The sequence below is a fragment of the Girardinichthys multiradiatus genome, chromosome X, assembly GCF_021462225.1.
Source record: "Girardinichthys multiradiatus isolate DD_20200921_A chromosome X, DD_fGirMul_XY1, whole genome shotgun sequence".
NCBI classification, from domain to species: Eukaryota; Metazoa; Chordata; class Actinopteri; order Cyprinodontiformes; family Goodeidae; genus Girardinichthys; species Girardinichthys multiradiatus.
In genome coordinates this window covers 33,921,767-33,941,033 of record NC_061817.1, presented here as the reverse complement: position 1 = coordinate 33,941,033, position 19,267 = coordinate 33,921,767, and the positions used below count along the sequence as shown (strand labels likewise).

The 19,267-nt window shown below is 36.6% G+C and overlaps 2 protein-coding genes across 2 annotated transcripts; both read left to right on the top strand.

Annotated features, from left to right (window-relative positions):
- The first annotated feature begins 1,248 nt into the window (after nt 1-1,248).
- On the top strand, nt 1,249-8,744 carry LOC124862439 (solute carrier family 35 member B1-like). The gene is made up of 9 exons (XM_047356340.1): nt 1,249-1,759; nt 3,060-3,151; nt 3,318-3,448; nt 3,561-3,591; nt 5,041-5,201; nt 5,294-5,420; nt 7,646-7,752; nt 7,862-8,015; nt 8,164-8,744. The coding sequence occupies exons 1-9, from the start codon at nt 1,635-1,637 to the stop codon at nt 8,208-8,210; spliced, it is 975 nt and encodes a 324-aa protein (XP_047212296.1). The 5' UTR covers nt 1,249-1,634; the 3' UTR covers nt 8,211-8,744.
- Nucleotides 8,745-13,567: 4,823 nt separating this feature from the next.
- On the top strand, nt 13,568-15,736 carry LOC124863526 (cytochrome c oxidase subunit NDUFA4-like). The gene is made up of 4 exons (XM_047357934.1): nt 13,568-13,725; nt 14,873-14,961; nt 15,068-15,128; nt 15,475-15,736. Exons 1-4 carry the CDS (start codon nt 13,684-13,686, stop codon nt 15,529-15,531), a joined length of 249 nt encoding a protein of 82 aa, XP_047213890.1. The 5' UTR covers nt 13,568-13,683; the 3' UTR covers nt 15,532-15,736.
- Nucleotides 15,737-19,267: the final 3,531 nt, after the last annotated feature.

The window sequence follows — 19,267 nt, the reverse complement described above, 5'->3', positions numbered from 1 at the left end:
TGCTGTCTGGAAATTTTGGAAAATAAGGGAATATGATTTAGCTATTTTCCAGCTCTACATTTTAAGGTTTAGCATTTCTTATTTCTATAATTTCTCAGATTCACATGTTCTGACAATATTTTATGTATTTCAGCAAATCACTTTTTAAATTTACCCTAGATGGACAATAGGGAACAACGGTTTTTCTAAATATCTCCTGAATTTAAGGCTTCAAACTATATCCCCATGTTAAAGATATGTGAGTATAATTGTTGAATATCAAGAGAAAATGTTATCACCTGAGACCCTATTACTAACTTGTAAAGCTGATTATTAGTGACTATGTGTTCTCACATACTCAAAAACGAAGGCTTTGATGGCTGGAGCCTGAGTAACAAAAAGGCTTGATGTGGTAGATGACCCAAAAATAGAAATCATCACAGCTGTTTCCATCTTTTAGTTGACAGTCAGTGTTGCTTGTTTATTTTATTTTATTTTTTCTTAATAGATGTGCCTCTGTTACAAAGTCCAGTAGGAAATAGATTGGAAACACTGAGATTTTTGTTTTATTTTTATCCATATTTATTAAGACTTAAACCAAATTTTAATTTTCATACTTTCCTGGACTGTGTAAGTTGGTTTGAATCGTTCCACGCAGTGTTAAATAAAGAGATAACATACATCAAAATACGGAGCTGGTGGTATTATTAATTGTTTTAGAATAAGAGAAAAATTAAGGGTAAATATCCTGTTGTACAATATTTGTGGAATTACAGGCAACTTATTGATATCAAAGCCTTATTTTCAAGGAACATATTGTCAGCACATGTCTGTTTTCAAAGAATATTATATTAACCACTGCGATAACTTTTATTAATATTATTTCACTTTTATTAATATTATTGTGCCACTTTGTTCGACACGTGGATTTGCGGTTTGTGTTATGATTGGCTCATAGTGAACCTTTAATACTTACATGGACCAATCAAATCAATCCACATCCCGACACTACTAATTCAAGAATGACCACCTATTTAATTTTAGCTGTCCTTACGTTTTGCCGGTATACAAAACATACCCAATTAAATACTGTTATCATTAGTAATATTGCAGGTTTTTTCACGATAAAGTAATCAGTTTGGCCAAACGTAAATAAACCCCACAAGCACTCACTGATAATTAATATTTATTTTATGAAGCTATAAGCACTCAGGCTAACATGATGACACTCTGGGGTCCTTGATTTTTTTCACCCAGCTGGATTTGTTTTACATCTAAATATAAATTATTACTCGATGAAAATACGAATTGCTACTGCATTGATGGTTTGCGTATTCTGTCTTTTTCTGTTGCACATTATTTAATTTCATAAACTGAATATTACTAAGATTAATCAAGGTATAAACAACAAAAATGTCGTGATAGTTAGCCGCTGACAGTCTGATTATAAAAACTGACTGTTAAAGCTTTGGTAACTAACAGCCACGGTGCGGTTGCAGAAATACCAGTAAAACTTTTATCCGCGGGATTAAATAGAAATCTAACAGCAGCATTTCCGGGTCTTCCCAGCGGTTATAGTGGAGCGGGACGCCGGTATAAGGGGAGTTGAGAGTGGAGCGGTGTCGGTGAACCTGCCCGGGCTAGTGGAGAGCAGCATGGCTGCGGGAAAGGGAGCGGGGAAGCCGGTCTCGTTGTGGGACAATATGCGGATACGCTTCATCGTTTGCTTTCTTGGAGTCTTCGTGTGTTATTTTTATTACGGAATACTGCAGGAAACAATGTAAGTAGCTAACAGTTAGCTGTCTGTTTGGTGAACTAACACTGTTGTTTTGTCTTGTACAGAGTGTATTTCGATGACTCATTTGTACCTGGTGTATTACATTTTGCTAATGATTGAAACTGTTATTAATTAGCCTTCTGGGGTTTAAGCCTTGGACTTTAAAAAGGTTCAAATCTCGGAAAACCCCTATCCTCTTGAAATGTTTCTAACGTTTAATACTCGATACATTAGACAAAAAAAAAAAAAAAAAAAAAAAGCTCTCTCTTCTATGGACCCAATAACTCTTCCTTGGGGTCATTTTTAATTTTATTTTTGGATAACTTTTACTGCCTTGATTCAAATAGCATAAAATGTGGTCAGGTTGTGTAATTAATGTGTCTCTTAAAGTTTCTTACATGTTATTTAAACTGAATCCAGAAATCTGTCATTTCATCATTTTTTGTGGTATTGGTCACCTTTGAAAATTAGTCTTTATTTTTATTTATTCCCTGGTTTCTGTCCCAGGGAATGACATACTTTCATGGGACGGTTAATTCAAACTTATGAAAACATTTCTTAGGTATGAATACTTTTGCATTGAATGTCTTTTTGTGCCTGTAACTGGTCGTGTGTATTGTCCAAAGTGTTAGCATATTTTTATTTAGACACCAGTAGTTGTCTTTGTGTGGAAATGAATCCACCACATTTTACATGAGCATAATCACCTTTTCTGTCTTTTCAACAAATCTTTGTTCAGGTGGAATTAATTGCTTATTAAATTAAAATTGACCCAATCAAACCACTTTACAGGCAGAAATTATTGCTAATCCATCCAGATTTTATACCACAGATTGCTTGTTGGCAGCGTATTTCTGTAGTTAAACAGATTTGGAGGGAAAACTTTTCAATATTTTTCTTACAGTTAATTAAAGCATCAAGTTGTAAAATCTTGGAGTAGTTTTCTAGGGAGAATATGGAAAACAGTAGGACCTCAGGTTCTATACACAGCAAGGCCTTTCACAGGTGGCATGCTACCCATGAAAGGACTGCAGATCATACCTGGTTTCAGATAATTACCAGTGTTTGTAGTCAATGTTTTTAGACACTGCTAACATCACTATTTCCTAACAATGTCATTCTTTGCCATGATTACAATCTAAAACCTGCCTGATGGCTGGTAAAATGTATTTTTAATGAAAAATGGCTTCATAATGAAAATACTCCCTTAGCTCATGCTCGTGCATGTCAACGACTGCAGTTGCAGTTTTCTAATTGTTATTCGGCAGTCTGTTCTTCAGTCCTGTTTGTCTGACTCTTGCAGCACCCGAGGTAACTACAGTGGGGAGAAGTTTACTTTTGCACAGACTTTGGTCTTTATCCAGTGCATCATCAATGGTATTTTTGCAAAGCTGTGTAAGTATTCTGTCAAGTTGCAGATTTTACGCCAAAAACATTTCAGTGAAAAACAAAAGTCAATAATTTAATCTTAAAAGTTTGATCACAAGCCTATTTTTTTTTCAGTTTTTGTACAATGTAAATAAGTTTGTTTCTAAAATGTTTTGTATCTGTTTTTAAACAGTGATCCAGTGTTTTGAAAGCTCCAAAGTGGATCACACCAAGAGCTGGCTCTATGGCCTGTGTTCCCTCTCCTATCTTGGAGCAATGGTTTCCAGTAACTCTGCCCTTCAGTATGTCAACTATCCCACACAGGTGAGTTTTCTCCATTAAAATGTACTTGAGTTAGGAACTTACTTTAACTGGTCTGGATTTGTATATTAGCTGTGTTCTCAGATATCCTAAAGCAGTTTTTTTGTTGTTATAGGTGTTGGGGAAATCCTGCAAGCCCATCCCAGGTATTTTGGAATTTGTTACATATAAAATGCATAACAGACAAGGTGTGCTGTGCAACTTAAAGCTTGAAGATTAGTATGCAGTTGCATGTATGTTTTATTAAAGTAAGTGATTTCTGTATGCAGTAATGGATGCTTGAATATGTGTGGTTATATCGTAGATGGTACCATATATATGCAGGAAAAAACTGGTTGCAAAACACGTAGGTGTTCTGCAGAGTAGGTGTATCAGCAGCTAATTAGTGGTTCTGTAAAACTCAAGTTTTAAATACTTTGGGATGGTTTTTAAGTATTACCTAGGGTGTAAACCTCTAAATGTAATAATATGGTGTTTTAAAAACTTAAAGGAACCTAATCATCATCAAAGTAGAAGGATTTACATCTTTTTAAGTTTAAATTCTCAATCAATACATTTTTGATGGACTCTATAGTGCTACGTACAGTTGCAATCAGAAGCTTACTCCTGCAGTATTCTTTGTGTTTGAGCTTCAAAATTTGTAGGTTTTAAAGATGTATTTGTTCTGTTCTTTTTCCAGAGACTAATTGTCTAACATACAGCTGTATTGATTTAGTTTATTGTGTCTTTTCTAATCCAACACAGGGTCAAATATGTTGATACATTTAACCAAGATTCTAATAATTGGCAATGAATGTTCCTAAATGACTTTAAGCTTGACAAAGCTGAGGACAATTATCTTCTGCTTTGTGATCATAATTGCCACTAGTAGTTTGTCTTTGTAAGCATAAAAAAGATTTGTTTACTAGGACTTATTGGATTGACCAAAACTCTAGAATAATGTGGGAATCCAAACAGCACAGTGAAGATCTGAGAAGGAGACTTTTAGTTTTACACAGGTTGAGACAATCTTTTTTTAGGAATTCCCAGGCACCTGCAGATGAACTGTCCTAGTCGGGACCCAGGAAATTAGTATGTCCAGACTTAACCCCATATTCAACCCCTAGGGAAAATTTGACTATGGCTAAAAGCCCGGTCTGTGCCAAGAAACTAACCAATTTAAATGAGCCCTACCAGTTCCAAAGAAGATGGGTGAAAGTCGGCCAGGAGTTGCTAAAGAGCATTTAACCAGATATTTATGGAGCTTAACACAATTATGTGATTATGTAGAGTTTTGAATCAGTGCGGATCAGTGAAAACCAACAATAAATTAAAACGTTTTGTTTTTAAACACCATTTCAGTCCAACGTTGTATATTTATTACACCCTGGAGAAAGATCGGTTGAAATTAATCAAGACTGAAATTTCTGGGATTCATGGAGTTAGGAGCATTTGTAAACCTTTGCTTAAAAACAATATACTGCACAATGCAACATACAGTTTTATTTAAACACACTTCACACTGGGCCAAATGTTTTACTGTCAGGGTCCAAGGCCGAGGGTTGTGTCTAGGGTCAAAGTGACAATCTTTCTTGTGTCTTCTTTTTTTTTTGAAGTGATGATCCTCGGTGTAACAATACTAAGGAAGAGATATTCACTGGCGAAGTACCTTTGTGTGCTGCTGATTGTTGGTGGTGTAGCTTTGTTTCTCTACAAACCCAACAAGGCCTCTGCTGTTGCAGATGACCACATTTTTGGCTTCGGAGAGATTCTTCTTGTGAGTAAACATACTGATTGCAACGTCTATCTGAGTCTGTGGTTGTCACTCATTTACATGTTACTCATCATGCTTGTCTTGCACGGTCATAGTTGGTGTCTTTGACATTGGATGGACTCACAGGTGTTGCCCAGGACCACATGAGGGGGCGCTTCCAGGCTAGTGCCAACCACATGATGCTGAACATCAACATGTGGTCCACCCTGATACTGGGACTGGGTGAGTAAGTGGCGCTGTCTGCCAAACGCACATGAAGTTGAATATTCGCCACTGAGTGCCAGGAGCATTTTCACAGATTTTTATTATCCTTCCTGCTGTCAGGGAGCAGACATTAATGAGCAGAATCACCTTGTTGTTCAGCACTGCCAACATACTGCAGACAAAACGCTGACACTGGTTCATTTAATGTGTGTGTATATATAGAAAGTTTGATTCTAAAAGCTTCAAGTTATTAACACTTTTTAATGAGCCTATTTATAAGTTCTTGCCACTGATAAAAGTTTAAGGATCCAAATAAAGTCAACCTTTATTTTTTTATTAACATTCTGGGTTTCATACCATCGGACTCTGTCTATCACTTTATAACATTTTGCTGTGAACAGCTAATCTTTGCAATTAATTTTTCTATCGTGCTGTTTTCTTGATAGATATCAATATGTATTCCTGCATAAACTACTCAATGAGCTTCTGCTTTGATGCTGCAGAAAATGGCAATTTATATAAACAAAAACCGAACCCAAACTAGCTTCATTTACAGCATAAAATGTGAACTGAATTTTCTCAGGAGCCAGAACTAATTAACTCAGTCCAGTCATAGGGTCGAGTGTTATCTTTACAGATAAGAAATCCTGAACATCAAAGCCCTCGGTTCTGTAGGGAAATTACTGTAATATATTTTCCGAGAGAAGACTCATAAAACAAACTTTAAGTAATGATGGGCTTTTTTAGGTCTGGCACTAACGAGCTGGAAGATAAGAATCAAAAGGTCAAAGCCAATTTGAGAAATGTATGTCTCGGTTAAACCGTCGCATGGCAGATGTCTCGAGAATGTTCCTTTAATGTTAAAACCTTTGCTAAAAATGCACGACTCTCACTGTCAATTAAAGCAGTAGATATTGCTGCTGATGAAATCTGCCTGCATTCAAGCTGTTAGCAGAATAATCAATAGAGGAAGTTCATCCCTGCGTTTATCCTGCTGCACTTTCTGTTTGGTGAGCGCTACTTGCACTACGCTCAGACAGTTACAGGACCGGCTTAAACGTCACCAGAACAAAAGTTGCGGAAACACGTGCTGTTAGAACAGAACAGTCAGCTTTTTCTTTTAGGAGAATAAATGAGTAAAAAGTATCTAAACAGCAGTGATTATAAGAGTGACTTGGATTCTGTAAATGTTAAACTTTTTACCTCAGTAATCACCCCCTTATAGCATGCAGACATTCTTCATGAAAGGGTTAAAACGGTGACATTCTTTTAAATCCTTGCAGCTGCAATTTATAAAGTGATACATATTCCTAATTTAAAAAAAAAAAGCATTTGCTTTTAAAGGAGACGTTCTTTCTTGCAAATCAGATCGTCTAAAGCAATGTTTCTCCAAATGTTTTAGGTTTTCCTTTGACGTTTGGCTTCTCTTTCATTTATTTTAGACCAGTACTGGATCGTTTTCAGAGGAGTATGTTTGTTAAGACTCTTAATGATTGACTATTTGAGGCATGAAAAACTGAAGGAATAAACTAGTGTTGTTTTCACATGTAACTAACTAAGGATTAAATAGGGAATGAATAAAAATAGATTTTTTCCAGACTTTAATTTCTATCCAACCGTGTCCGTCCGTCCAGTTTCTGCAGATTCCAGGTCTGAAGCTTGACAACTGTGGAAATATTCACATTACATTCCTATTGAACTTTTGTATTTATACTTTAAGCATTGGGTTAAAATCGACTGAGAAGTCTGGAAGTTTAGTGCAACTTTGCTTATTAGCAGCCTGTCCCAAAGACATTTATTGAGTCCATTTCTGGCTCAGGTTTTCAAAAATCCTGAAGATGAATCAGTTTAACTGAGAAATTACTTTTAAACAGTAAGAAGCTGTTTCCCAAAGAGCTGTTAGCTTGGCTTACTAGATATGATTAACTGAAGGATCTCTCTCATATATAAAAACAAAGGCACAAAATGAGTGTGATGCACTCTTTTATTATAAAATATGCTTTGTCAATGCTGGTTAGTGTGCAATAAATAATTATACAGCCCCCAAAATGCACAGACTCATCACACCCGCTCACAAGCACGCATCTCCCCGTCTTTATGGTATCAAGCCACTTGGGGGTGCTGTTACCTTAGGGCAGCCAGAATGATTTTCCTGAGAATATTTTTAGATGAAACTGTGACCATGTATTCAATGACAATTGGTTCTTAAATGGCATTGATGTCGTGTTCGCCTCTACCCTCAGTCGTCTTGTGGACAGGAGAAGTGTGGAGTTTCCTGAGTTTTGCAGAACGTCACCCCAGCATATTCTACAATATTCTTCTGTTTGGACTGACGAGTGCTTTAGGCCAGGTGGGTTGACTGTGGGGAGGGAGGACTGCTGGGAATATTTTATTCAAGATGTTTTAAAGAATAAAACAGTCTAATGCTTAAAAATATCCCTCCATGTCGCTTGCTGCAGACTTTTATCTTCATGACTGTGGTGTACTTTGGGCCTCTGACCTGCTCCATCGTCACCACCACAAGGAAGTTCTTCACCATCCTTGGTTCCGTTATTTTATTTGGAAACGTCATGACTTATATGCAGTGGAGTGGCACCATCCTAGTGTTCCTCGGTAAGAGTCAATTGCTTTAGTTATTTCATTTGATCCATTGTAGGAAGACTTGTCACATACACTAAAAGTACATTTTAGTTTTAATCAAGTGCTTAAGTACTGTGTTGTCTTTGCTCATCAGTACAATCTTTGCCTGTCTTGCTTTTAGGTCTTGGATTGGATGCTAAATTTGGCAAATCTCCCAAGAAGCACTAAAGTACCTGAAGCATAAAAGAGCAGCAAGGAAAGCATAAAAGGAAATGAAAACGGACTGTAACCAGTGTAATATTTTCAGATATCTTATACAGAAGTAACTGTATGTGCTGTTTTAAATATGGTCGGATATTTAAATGAGTCGTCATAGTTTGCAGCTCTTCATAAATTCAAGAGACATGTCCTGTGATGGATGCAGCCCAGAATCAATTATGATAAGCTGCAACGTCTAAAAAATATGTGCTCAGATGGACAAAGAAAATGAAACCAGCTAACTCTTGTTAAATACATGCTGAACTCAATTAGGCCTCAGAAATACATTTCCAGCATTGAACCATACATTGGCAACATTTTGCTTTACAGATTAACGCTTGAATATGTGTATATATCAAAAGAAGTTTACTTCTTGGAAAACATCCAAATATTCAAAAAAAAAAAAACCTCGTATGTAGCTTGATGTTGTGTAAAATATAACTGTTAAAGTTTTTGTTTTATACAAGATGAAAATAACTCACCATAAAAGGGAAATTGTTTTAATGAACTGTGTTTTTCTTTCTCTATCGAGAGAATCTTAGTGTGACATAAACCTTAACATTGAGATCCCAGTTGTTTGTTGGTCATGTCAGGACATTGATCTAAAAAGTTTTAACATTACGCAATTGAAAGATGCATTATCAGTGTGAAAAAGGACTTCATCATATCACTATATATACCTCATACCCACAGTCAACCACGGTCAGTACTTTCTGGAATCATGTCCTTTGGACCAATGAGATATGTAAATGTAATGCAGAAAACCAAACATTTCAATCCTGTAAGACTCACAAAGGGAAAACACAAAGAAAGGCTATTAGGAGTTTATTTTTATATATATTTATTTGGCGCTCAGACCCCGGGGGAAGACCTGAACGCTGCGAATGATGAGGGCTTATATTAGAATTTTTAGGATTAAATTAGAGATTTCTTCCCCCCGGGATTCGACTGGTGGTGGAGGCCTGTGAGTTGTGAGTCCAGAAGAAGGAGATGGGGGGGGGGGGTCAAAGCTCAGCGGAAGAGCGAGATAATCTTGCCGATGAGGATCTTTAAAGCGAAGCCTTGGAGATGATTGGCTGAAGAGAAGGTGTGGACTTGATGCTGATTAGATGGGTGGAGACGCATGGAGGAGCCATTGGACCGGCTGAGGTAGGAAGGAGTCTTCCGGATTGAATTTTTGTCAAAACTTCATATTAGCACAAATGACTTATGCCAACTTAAAAAATGATAGTAGAGGGCAGATGATTTGGACTAGTTTTTCAGCCTCAAGAACTGCACCTATTTGTCATTGGGTTAATCATTAATCTTCTCAAAACCAATGTATTAATTTCCCTGACGGGTGGGGCTGAAGAGAGGAATACAGAACTAAATGAACTGAAGCCATATTGGAAAGAAGGGTGGGCCAAAGTTTCTTTGGAAGAAGTACTGAACGAAATGACAGCATTGTGAAGATGTCAGCTGTGTGAATTTACTGTAGTCTCAAGCATTCGCCAGGCCTTGTTTTATGCTCAACTTGTCCATTACAAGCCATGCTTTACAGCAGATGTTCTCAAACATTTTATAACAGGTATCACAATAAATGGCGATTTTGTCCTAGTATGACATCACCTACTGACATTTTAAAACTAATGCAACAAGATTTAAATTGTTCTGTTATGGCATTAACAAAAACAAAAGAAACCATTCTTATCCATTGGCATTGCCTGATTCATGGATGCAGTTTGAGTTTGTATTAACTTTCTGCTCAAAAATGGAGTTTCAATCTTGAACTATTAAATGGATCCTTTTAACTCAGATTTCCAAGAAAATGTTGGAGGTTTTTATTTTTTCTTTATACCCATTCCAAACTTCAGTGGCGTGCACAGACATTTTGGGGGGCAGGTGCTCAAGTGGAAAAAAAGGGCACCTTGTGCGGCACATGGAGCTGTCAGCTGCCCTTATAGTGTGAGATTTATTACAGGCACCGCATGAACATAATTTATATGTATTACTAAGCAGCCACAAAACAAGCTGTCCTGTGGGATCTAGGGAAATGACCACCCAGGGAAAAAAAAAAACAAACTCAGAACAAGAATGCATTTTACAAATTTCTTAAGATTTAATAAGGCAACAAAATGATCATAGACTGATTTAAAGTTAGATTACTGATTCACAACCTGAACTTCCTGAGTCAAATTTGAAACTTATGTTATCCTTCATTTTTTTTTCTTTTTACACACTGAGCACAACGTGTTTGTCTTGACTATATCATTCTGTACTTTTATCACAAAATGTCTTCTGCACCAAATAACCTTATGTTGTAGCAAAGCAGGTTACACTGCCAAATTTACCAGGTAGGTCACACTAAATGAGTTATCTTCAGAAATGTGAGTAACCAGTGACCATTCTACAGTGTAAATCAGTTGTAAAATCTTTATAGTCAAAATGAAACCAACATCAGAGAATATGATCATAAGAATAATCAACTATACTTTTGCATGTAGCCACTGTGATATGACAGAAATGATTCCTAGAGAATAAAAATTAATGAGATTACAAGTCCTGAGAACTGATAAGATGTCTGCTATTTAGAAATTAAAATACTCTGATCACATCATCATTCTTACACACACAGAAGTAGAAAATATAACAGCCTACATGCCCCACATTTACTGAACTTTATTAAAGGTATTTTTAGTAGTGTATGAATTGTAATGTTAACCAGCTCATTTGGCCGTATTTGCAATAAAAAAAAAACATGAGTAAAACAGAAGTCATCAGGGACCATTATTGCAAATGCAATACCTACATCTATATAGATTTGAATTTATTTATTTCTTCTAATTTAATCTAAGAGTGCGTGTCCACCTGTCTGCTACCGTCCCCGTTGAGAGACACACGAGGTGGGACACGTATGTGTGTTGGTGAGGGGGGGGTTAGTTGTTGCTCAAAATTTCAAAAACGTGGGACACTGGTATAGGCCTTTAAATTCAGAAATTTTACCTTGGGCTCCACACTATACACTATATATATAAAAAAAAAAGATTTCAGGAGGGCACTTTTTTGTCCATAGGATAGAAGGGCAGGTGCTCTAGCACCACCTCGCGTCTATCTGTGCACGTCCCTGCCCAACTTTATATGCCAAGATGGCTGCTTTGTATACAGTCCAGAACTTCAAGACGGCTGCAGTCTAACTAGCTATCTTTGCAGGTTTAGCCTATTCATTCTTTCACATAATACTATACAGCCTTTTAATTTTTAATGAAGTTCAACATGCAGAGAAACATGAAGAATATGCATTGCATTATTGCTAAAGTAGTTGGGCACTAAGTGCATCAATTAGCAATTCTGAGATCCAACTTCCCAGATAAACACAACATAAGTAGAAAGCAACAGATATTCCTGGTTCAGTTTGTAGAAGGAGTAAAACTCATCATTTAGCCTTAAATTACAGGTAATTTGTTTACCTGTGGTTTCATTATGTTTGGAGTATACAGAAGATGATGCAAAATCAATATACAAACATTTATTGTACATTTAAATGTTTTATTTTGAGATGGAAAATGTATGGCTTTTTTTTTTTAATCCAAAATGGATAAAAGTGGCTCTCAAAAGTCTGTACATCTCTCTTAAAATGACAGGTTATTGTGACATAAAAAATTAGACAATGATAAATCCTTTCAAAACCTTATTTCCACATTTAATGCAACATATACCCTGCACAATCCAACTTACTAAAAACCAAATAAACTAAGGAGCGATAGTCTGATTAGGTAAATGTGCAGACCTTAAACTAAAACTTTGGTAAAGCAACTGTTCATTTAATTTAAGCAATAACTCTGTCAGAATCTCACATTATGACTTGGTAATATTTGGCAACTCTACTTTGCAAAAATACTCCAACTCTATCAGATGTGAGGATATTTGTTGTTCACAACCCTCTTTAGATGAGCTCTCAGATTCTCTGTTGAATTTAGTTTTTTAATTGCAACCACCCTCATAAAACCTCAGTTCCATCTGAAGAAAAAGAGCTAACTCTTGAATATAGCACTGCCACCACGTTTCACTCTGGGAATGGTTATTTTTTGTTGATGCTCAGTGTTGCTTTTGTACCTTTTTGTAATTGTGGCCTAAAACCTACCCATAACACATTCTCCTACAGCGTTTTGGGAGACCTGGCCCAGAAGTTTTCTTAGGAAGAAAATGCTTCTGCTTCACAACCTTATTCCTTAGCCTAGACATATGTAGAAAACATGATTTTTTTTAAATCTCATGTAGAACACAATTTACTCACTCCTGGCCTTTAAGCAGCCTCCATAACCAGTTTGTGTATTTTAAATGATTTTCCAGAAACATACAGTTTAAATATTGTCACTATTGGCCCACATTTACTTCAATAATTGATGACTGTCTACATTGTGCCATGGTATATAAATATAGTTGTGGAACTTTTTGTACTCTTCTCCAGACTGATACTTTATAAAACAAGACTCCTGTGATCCTTTGTAACCCACTACTTCTACTACTACTTTATTTATAACGCACTTTAAAACAACCAATGCTACAACAAAGTGCCTCACTCAACCCAAACGATGGAAAGGTGAAAAAAAGGTTGAAAAACGACAGTTGAGCTTTATTTCAGGTTAATCAAATTCATTATAAATAGTGGCAGTGGTATAGAATTGTCAACATTCTTATGTTGAGAAGAAATTATGAATAAGACTTATTTAAAGTCTAAATTTGATTGAACCTGCTAAATTATGTGGGTTTTTAATCAGTTATGATCTTTCTTCTGAATTACAGCTGCACCTTGATTTAGTAATAAAACACAGAAAGTGGACTAAATTAACCAAAACTATGTGTTTTATTTAAACTAGCTGTTTCATAATAAATAATTCGTTTATAGTTATGTATGTACATAATGTTATAATATTATGTACAGTCATATTCAATAAATTGGAATATGTGTTCTGATGAAGTTCCTTTTAAAAATAACTTTTAGGCAGATTTTAAACATACTTTTCATTAAGCCCACATTCTGTATTAACAATGTTTTCATACGTCTGATGTAATGTTCTAATCTTAAATGTAGTGTTTTTATTCGGTGTAAGCAGAAAAGCATCATCAATAAAGGGTGTCTTCGTTTTGGGTTGAAAACAGGCGGTTGGCCACAATTTTGCCTGTATAAAAATCCGCTTCAACAAAAGCTCTGAATCGTGTTAATAAAATAATGTGAACTTATTTGGAATTTATTCTATAAAGTTAGATAAACACTGAAGGCAATATACATAAAATATATTGTTATTTTTAAGGTTAGGATTTGTCAGGAAATATTCAAAGCATCCTTCTGATGTCTCATTGCCCTTCTTCCGCCCTGACGAACGATTAAAGCAAGGACAGTTTTAGCATTTCTTCACATAAGCCGTTGCTTTTCCGAGATAAAGCGGACTTTTCAGACGTCAAGATGCTTCTCACAATTCGCAAGCAACTCAGAAGCCATCCTGCTGTACGTACTGAAATCTTATCGATACTATTGGATTGTTTTGGGGATTTGTAATAAAACGGGATGTTTTTTTGAATTTTTGTGGCCAACTTAGCTTAGCGTGCTTGATGACGGGTAAAAGCTTGTTTTGTGACTCCAAAACCATGTAGTTCGAAATTCTTAAAGTTGCTCATGTAAATGTTAAGAAAACATTAATATCAAGAATTTCAGTTTTTGATCTTTAAGAGACGAGACGACACCATGTTAAAGAGTAGTTAATGGTTAGCCAAAATGAAAACTGCAACAATGTACTGAAACAGTCGCTCCTTCCTGACAGCTACCTAGTTAGCTTGAGCCCTTCCTAGTTAGTCATCCTTTTTGTCCAAGAGGCCATGCTGTATTGTGTTTTTAATGTCGAACAAAATTACTGAAGGCTGTCTGAAAACATCCCAGTTGGTGTGGTTGCTTTATTTTTTTTATTTCATTGTGTATTCTTTTTAAGTCAACTATCAGTACATTTCCAGAGGAAGATTTTTGATTTGTTATATTTAGGCCACTCAGTTCTGAACTATGAATCAAACTAAGTCTTTAGGTACACTTTATAGTGTCTTTAGAATAATTTATAGTAATTACCAAAATAACAGTTCGACAGAGATAAATAGTAGCTTATATCTTTAGGTGATTCTTGAAGAGCCATTGGTTGAAAATTTGAAAATGTTGTAAATTAGTCGTTCCCAATTCCACTCCTGTAACGTCTAATATGTTCTTGCGCTTGCACGCTAGAAATAATTTACCTACCTCAATTTGTCAAGTTCTGCTGAGGCCTGTTCATCACCTATTATTTAATGTGGGTCCTGTTTTATGTTTGTTTTATAGTTGTTTAACCCTCTTAAACTAAGTGCTGTTGTTTATGGGGAACTGTAATTTAGTACATTTTTTGGCTTATGGAAAGCAGCCTTAACAAAAGACATTATAATACATTCTAAGAGTAATCAGGCCAAACAAGTTTGATTCCAGAGGTTCCGGCCTGTGTTGTCAAAGCAGTGATGGCCTTCCTGTTTGTGTAGGTTACTGTTGTGGTATCACATGGTGTCACTGGAATTAGAGATATGGTTTCTGTTCTTTCATATTTAATCTTTTCAGCCGGCTAAGATTTCTGTTTCTCTAACAGCTGATCCCCCTTTTCTTCTTCATTGGTGGAGGGGCAACCATGTCCCTGCTGTACCTGGCCCGTCTGGGTCTGAGAAACCCTGATGTTTCGTAAGCACTGTTGATGTGACACAGTAAAAAAAAAAAAAAAAAAAAAATGCATGTCTGTGACCTACTGTAGCCTTCTCTGTAAACTAATTCCTGTTGTGTTCCTCAGTTGGGATCGCAAGAACAACCCAGAGCCTTGGAACAAACTGAGTCCAAACTACCAGTACAAGGTCTGTGTCTGTCATGTAAATAAAAGCACACTAAATATAAGGGTTTTCCACAACATAACACTGCTGACACTTTAAAATAACAGCGTGTCAATGGTTTTATTCAAGGTTTAGACAATGGATATGTGCCAGAGGTGCTGCAAATCTAAGGATAACTCTTTCAGCAGGATTAATTAAAGTACATAATCTAGTTAATGCTGACCAAATCCTATAAACTTAAACTAAAGCCTGATCAAAAATAGTATTTCTCTAAAACTAGAAGTTGTATTTAAACTAAGCATAAACAAGTACTGCGTGATTGCTTTTTTGTGAAAAAGGTGATTGAGCTAAAATTAGTGTTTGTTCTCAGTTCTTTGCAGTAAACACGGATTACAGCAAACTGAAGAAGGATCGTCCAGACTTCTAAAGTTCACACCTGTTTGAATAAAAGCACAACCATCAGCGAAGCCGCACAGTTGGTCTTTTCTTGAATTTCCTGCATCCAGGGATCTGCAAAATGCAGAAGCCTTATCCGCACAACTCATGTTTCAGTTCATTGCATCCCTGGCTTCTTCAAACTGATTTCTCTTTTTCAATAAAGTAAAGGAGTATTTTCTCCTTCATACAGAGCATTTCATCTGGTTTTTGTTTTTTATTTTTTGAGCACATTGTTTAACTATTTCATATATGCATTTGCATTGCTATATCACCTTTCCACCACCCTACGTTTTGTTTACATTTGCTTTATTCATTTTGCTTCACCGAAGCTCACCTTTGCCTTGACCCAACCCAGTTACTGTTCTACTAAATGTCGCAGCATTTCTGGCTGCTTTCCAGGACCCCTGGGTATGTCTAACCTTGTTTAAACAGATGGCTCCCTCTGGTGGCAGCTATTGCTCTACATACTGATTTTAAAACAATAAAAAGCTGTTCAATGTAGGACTTGTTCTGCTCCCTCCCCTGCTGTTAAGTGTTCAGAAAAATTCAGCTAATATGCATTTTAAGGTAAAAACTTGACGGTTCTACCTGCAAATCTGCGTGTGTACACGATGCCCGCTGCCAGAGACCTCCGACTTTTTGGTGGGACTTTCGGAGGTGTTTTGATTATAGAACATTCTCGCCTTGAGGCAGATAAGTTTGTAAATGTCACTGGGTCGTGCATTTCCAGTTACTGCTTAGAGAGATGCGACAAGGATGAGCAGCCAGTGCTGTGCAGAAAATGTCAAGGAGAACTTCATATTTGAATAGAGGCCCACGTCTGAATCTTAACTGCCCTCTCACTACCTGGAGCGTTACACACACCTGATATTTTAGTATTCTTTTTTTTTTATTTTGTGAGAAGAAATTCTGACACAGAATATTTTAATTTAATTTTGAAACATTTTTGACTGAGAATTCACTGCCTGCATGCCAGATATTACAATAAGCTCAGTTTGGTGAGCAGGGAAGAAAGTTGCCATTGTTGTACTGGTTAAAACATCTTGATTTATCTCATAAGGCAACACAATGAAGAAAAACTCCATGTTCTGTGGACTGTAAATGCAAGTAACCTAAAATTGAGACGAGTTTTAAGTACGAATAGAAATAACTGTCCACCGACAGAAAAGTAATTAGCAGTTTAAATGTTTACACATTTTTGCACCAATTTTGTAAATGCATTTCTTTTTAATAATGAATAAATCCATAACACTGAAGGTTTCTGATCATGCTTTTAACAGTGCTTGCTTGTGTACATATGTAGCATATTTTAATTTCCTACCTTTCATTCATCAATGTGTTGACTTTTATTTTTAGCCCTGAAACCAGGTAACTGTTTAGATGACTGGAATATTTATGAAACTATTTACAGTTCACTTGTGCTAAGTGTTTTTTTTACAAACAAATAGACAAATACATATTAAAGCACGGGTTTTGCAAGTACAGTTCCCTCTACACTTAAATGCATGTTTTGTGTAGATAAATTACATTTTTCATTAAAGCAGCATGTTCTCATGTTGAGAAAACCTTCACTGTACCTAACAGTAGGTATTACGTGCTTTTTCACTCAGTCATCTTTTTAAACTTTGCTTCTGCAAACCTACTTGTAAAGTGTTTCTTGCCAAGAAGCTCAACCCTATTTCATCAGACTAAGCACGCTTCCCGTTAATTTTACAGTAATGTTTAGCCAACTCCACATGCTAATGTTTGTGATGGTGGAACAGAGAAGAATTTCCCCTCGCACCACTCCCAAAACATCATGGCATGTAGATAAATAGTTTTTTATGAAGACTGTAACTCCAAGATGTCTTTGTTTTTTTGCAGTTTCCTGACAGTGAGCTTTGGTGATTACAATGCTGCTCCCTGTGTGGTATGAAATTTAAACTTGGGTCCTTGTCAAGCCTAGTGGTCAGTGGTTACAGAAAGGTGCCTATGTGTTATGTTGTATTTATACCCTAAGGAAACAAGAAGACATCGATTAGTAATAATAAAGTTCCCAGACACAGTAGAATAAAACATGCTTTGGTACATTTATTTTATTGGAATTGTTAGGGATGATGATAAACTTGGAACTGGTGATTTAGTTAAAAGTAATTATTTCTTAACTTTTCATATTCCACCCACAAAATTAATTACCTCAAATTACAGCTTGGATTTTTTAAAATGATCTTTGTGAGATCAAGTTACTGTCTTCTAGTTGGCTTGCGTAGATGTTTTTTCTTTCCACAGAAGTAATAATTGCTTTATTAGCTCCACAGCCATGTACTCAGACCAATCATTACTGTCAGAGGAGTTTTCCAAATCATCAATTTTTGACCGGCAGCTGAGGGGTTAAGAGTTCAAAAAGCTTCATTGCAGTGAAATCTCCGAGGGATCTATCTGGTTGCAACTGTGGAGTCAAATCAGCTTGCATCTCTAACCTGCTCCCGCAGACCCCTGACCCAAATGTTGAATCAAGCTCTTTGGTACCCCTCTGTAAAATAAGAACTGAAAATAAAGTGAAGTGTGCCAGATGGTGATAATTGGTGGATAGAGACAACAAAAAAAACACAAAGTGTTGAGATTCTGGACTTTCATCCAATACTTGATCTGGAATCCTTTCAGAAATTATTAAATAACACTAAGTATTATGATTTTGTAACATTAACACATAAAATGTATGACAGTGAGTAAATTGCTTGGCCAGATATTCTCTTCATGCAGTCTGGCACACATAAGAAAGTACTTTGAGGCTTTTTAGTCGCAAAGTTACACGTGTTTAAATCATTTGCCAAATGTCACAAGAAAAAAACAACTTTTTTGTCTGATTTTGCAGCTCTGCCCACTTTCCTCACTAAATTCTGACAGACCTTTAAGAATTTCGTCACGTATTTGGGGCGGCTGTGGCTCAGGTGGTAGGAGTTTGTCCTGTAACCGGTGGGTTGCCAGTTTAACCCCACTCTGTCTGTCTCAGTCGTTGTATCCTTGACCAAGACATTTCACCCAAGTCACAATGAAGATGGTGCTCAGAGGGTCTGGTTGCGTCTGTGTATGGCAGCCTCACTTCTGTCTACCCAGGGTACAATGTAGCTTACCACTGTGTGTGTGTATGGGTGAATGACTGATTTTAGTGTAAACCTCTTTGAGGTCTCTGGGGACTTGCTCAAGTGCTATACAAGTTCAGGCCACTTGCCATTTTACCATTTATTTGTAGCATTTTACTTATAGACCCTGGTTTGGAACTCCACCGTGCATCAGTGGCTCTCTCCAGCTCCATCGGCTTACAGTCTGCAGGCTCCAGACGTGAAGTTAAGGAGCTAACGCACAGTTTCAAAAAAGGTGACATAAAAAGGCTGCTCAAGTGTTTATCCGACACTTGAGCAGCAGTTCACAAAATCAGGTTCAGCCTATAAGCATTACAGTGCATTATAACAGCTAGTAGGAATGAAGCTTGTAGTTTGCTTCAGAGGTTCATGCATGCTACACCTGTTTCCTGACGTTACAGAGGCGGTATTGAAACTAGCCCTTACGCAAACGGATGGATTTAAGCTCTTGTGGCTCCAAGACTTCCAAGACATCTTCCTTGAAATTTCTTCAGTAGACATCTCTGTCACTTATCAGCCCACCATGAATGACACTGAGACATACAGCTTTAGTCTCAGCTTTGGATTGGCTTTTGTACTCATCTGCTACAATAAAATGTTGTA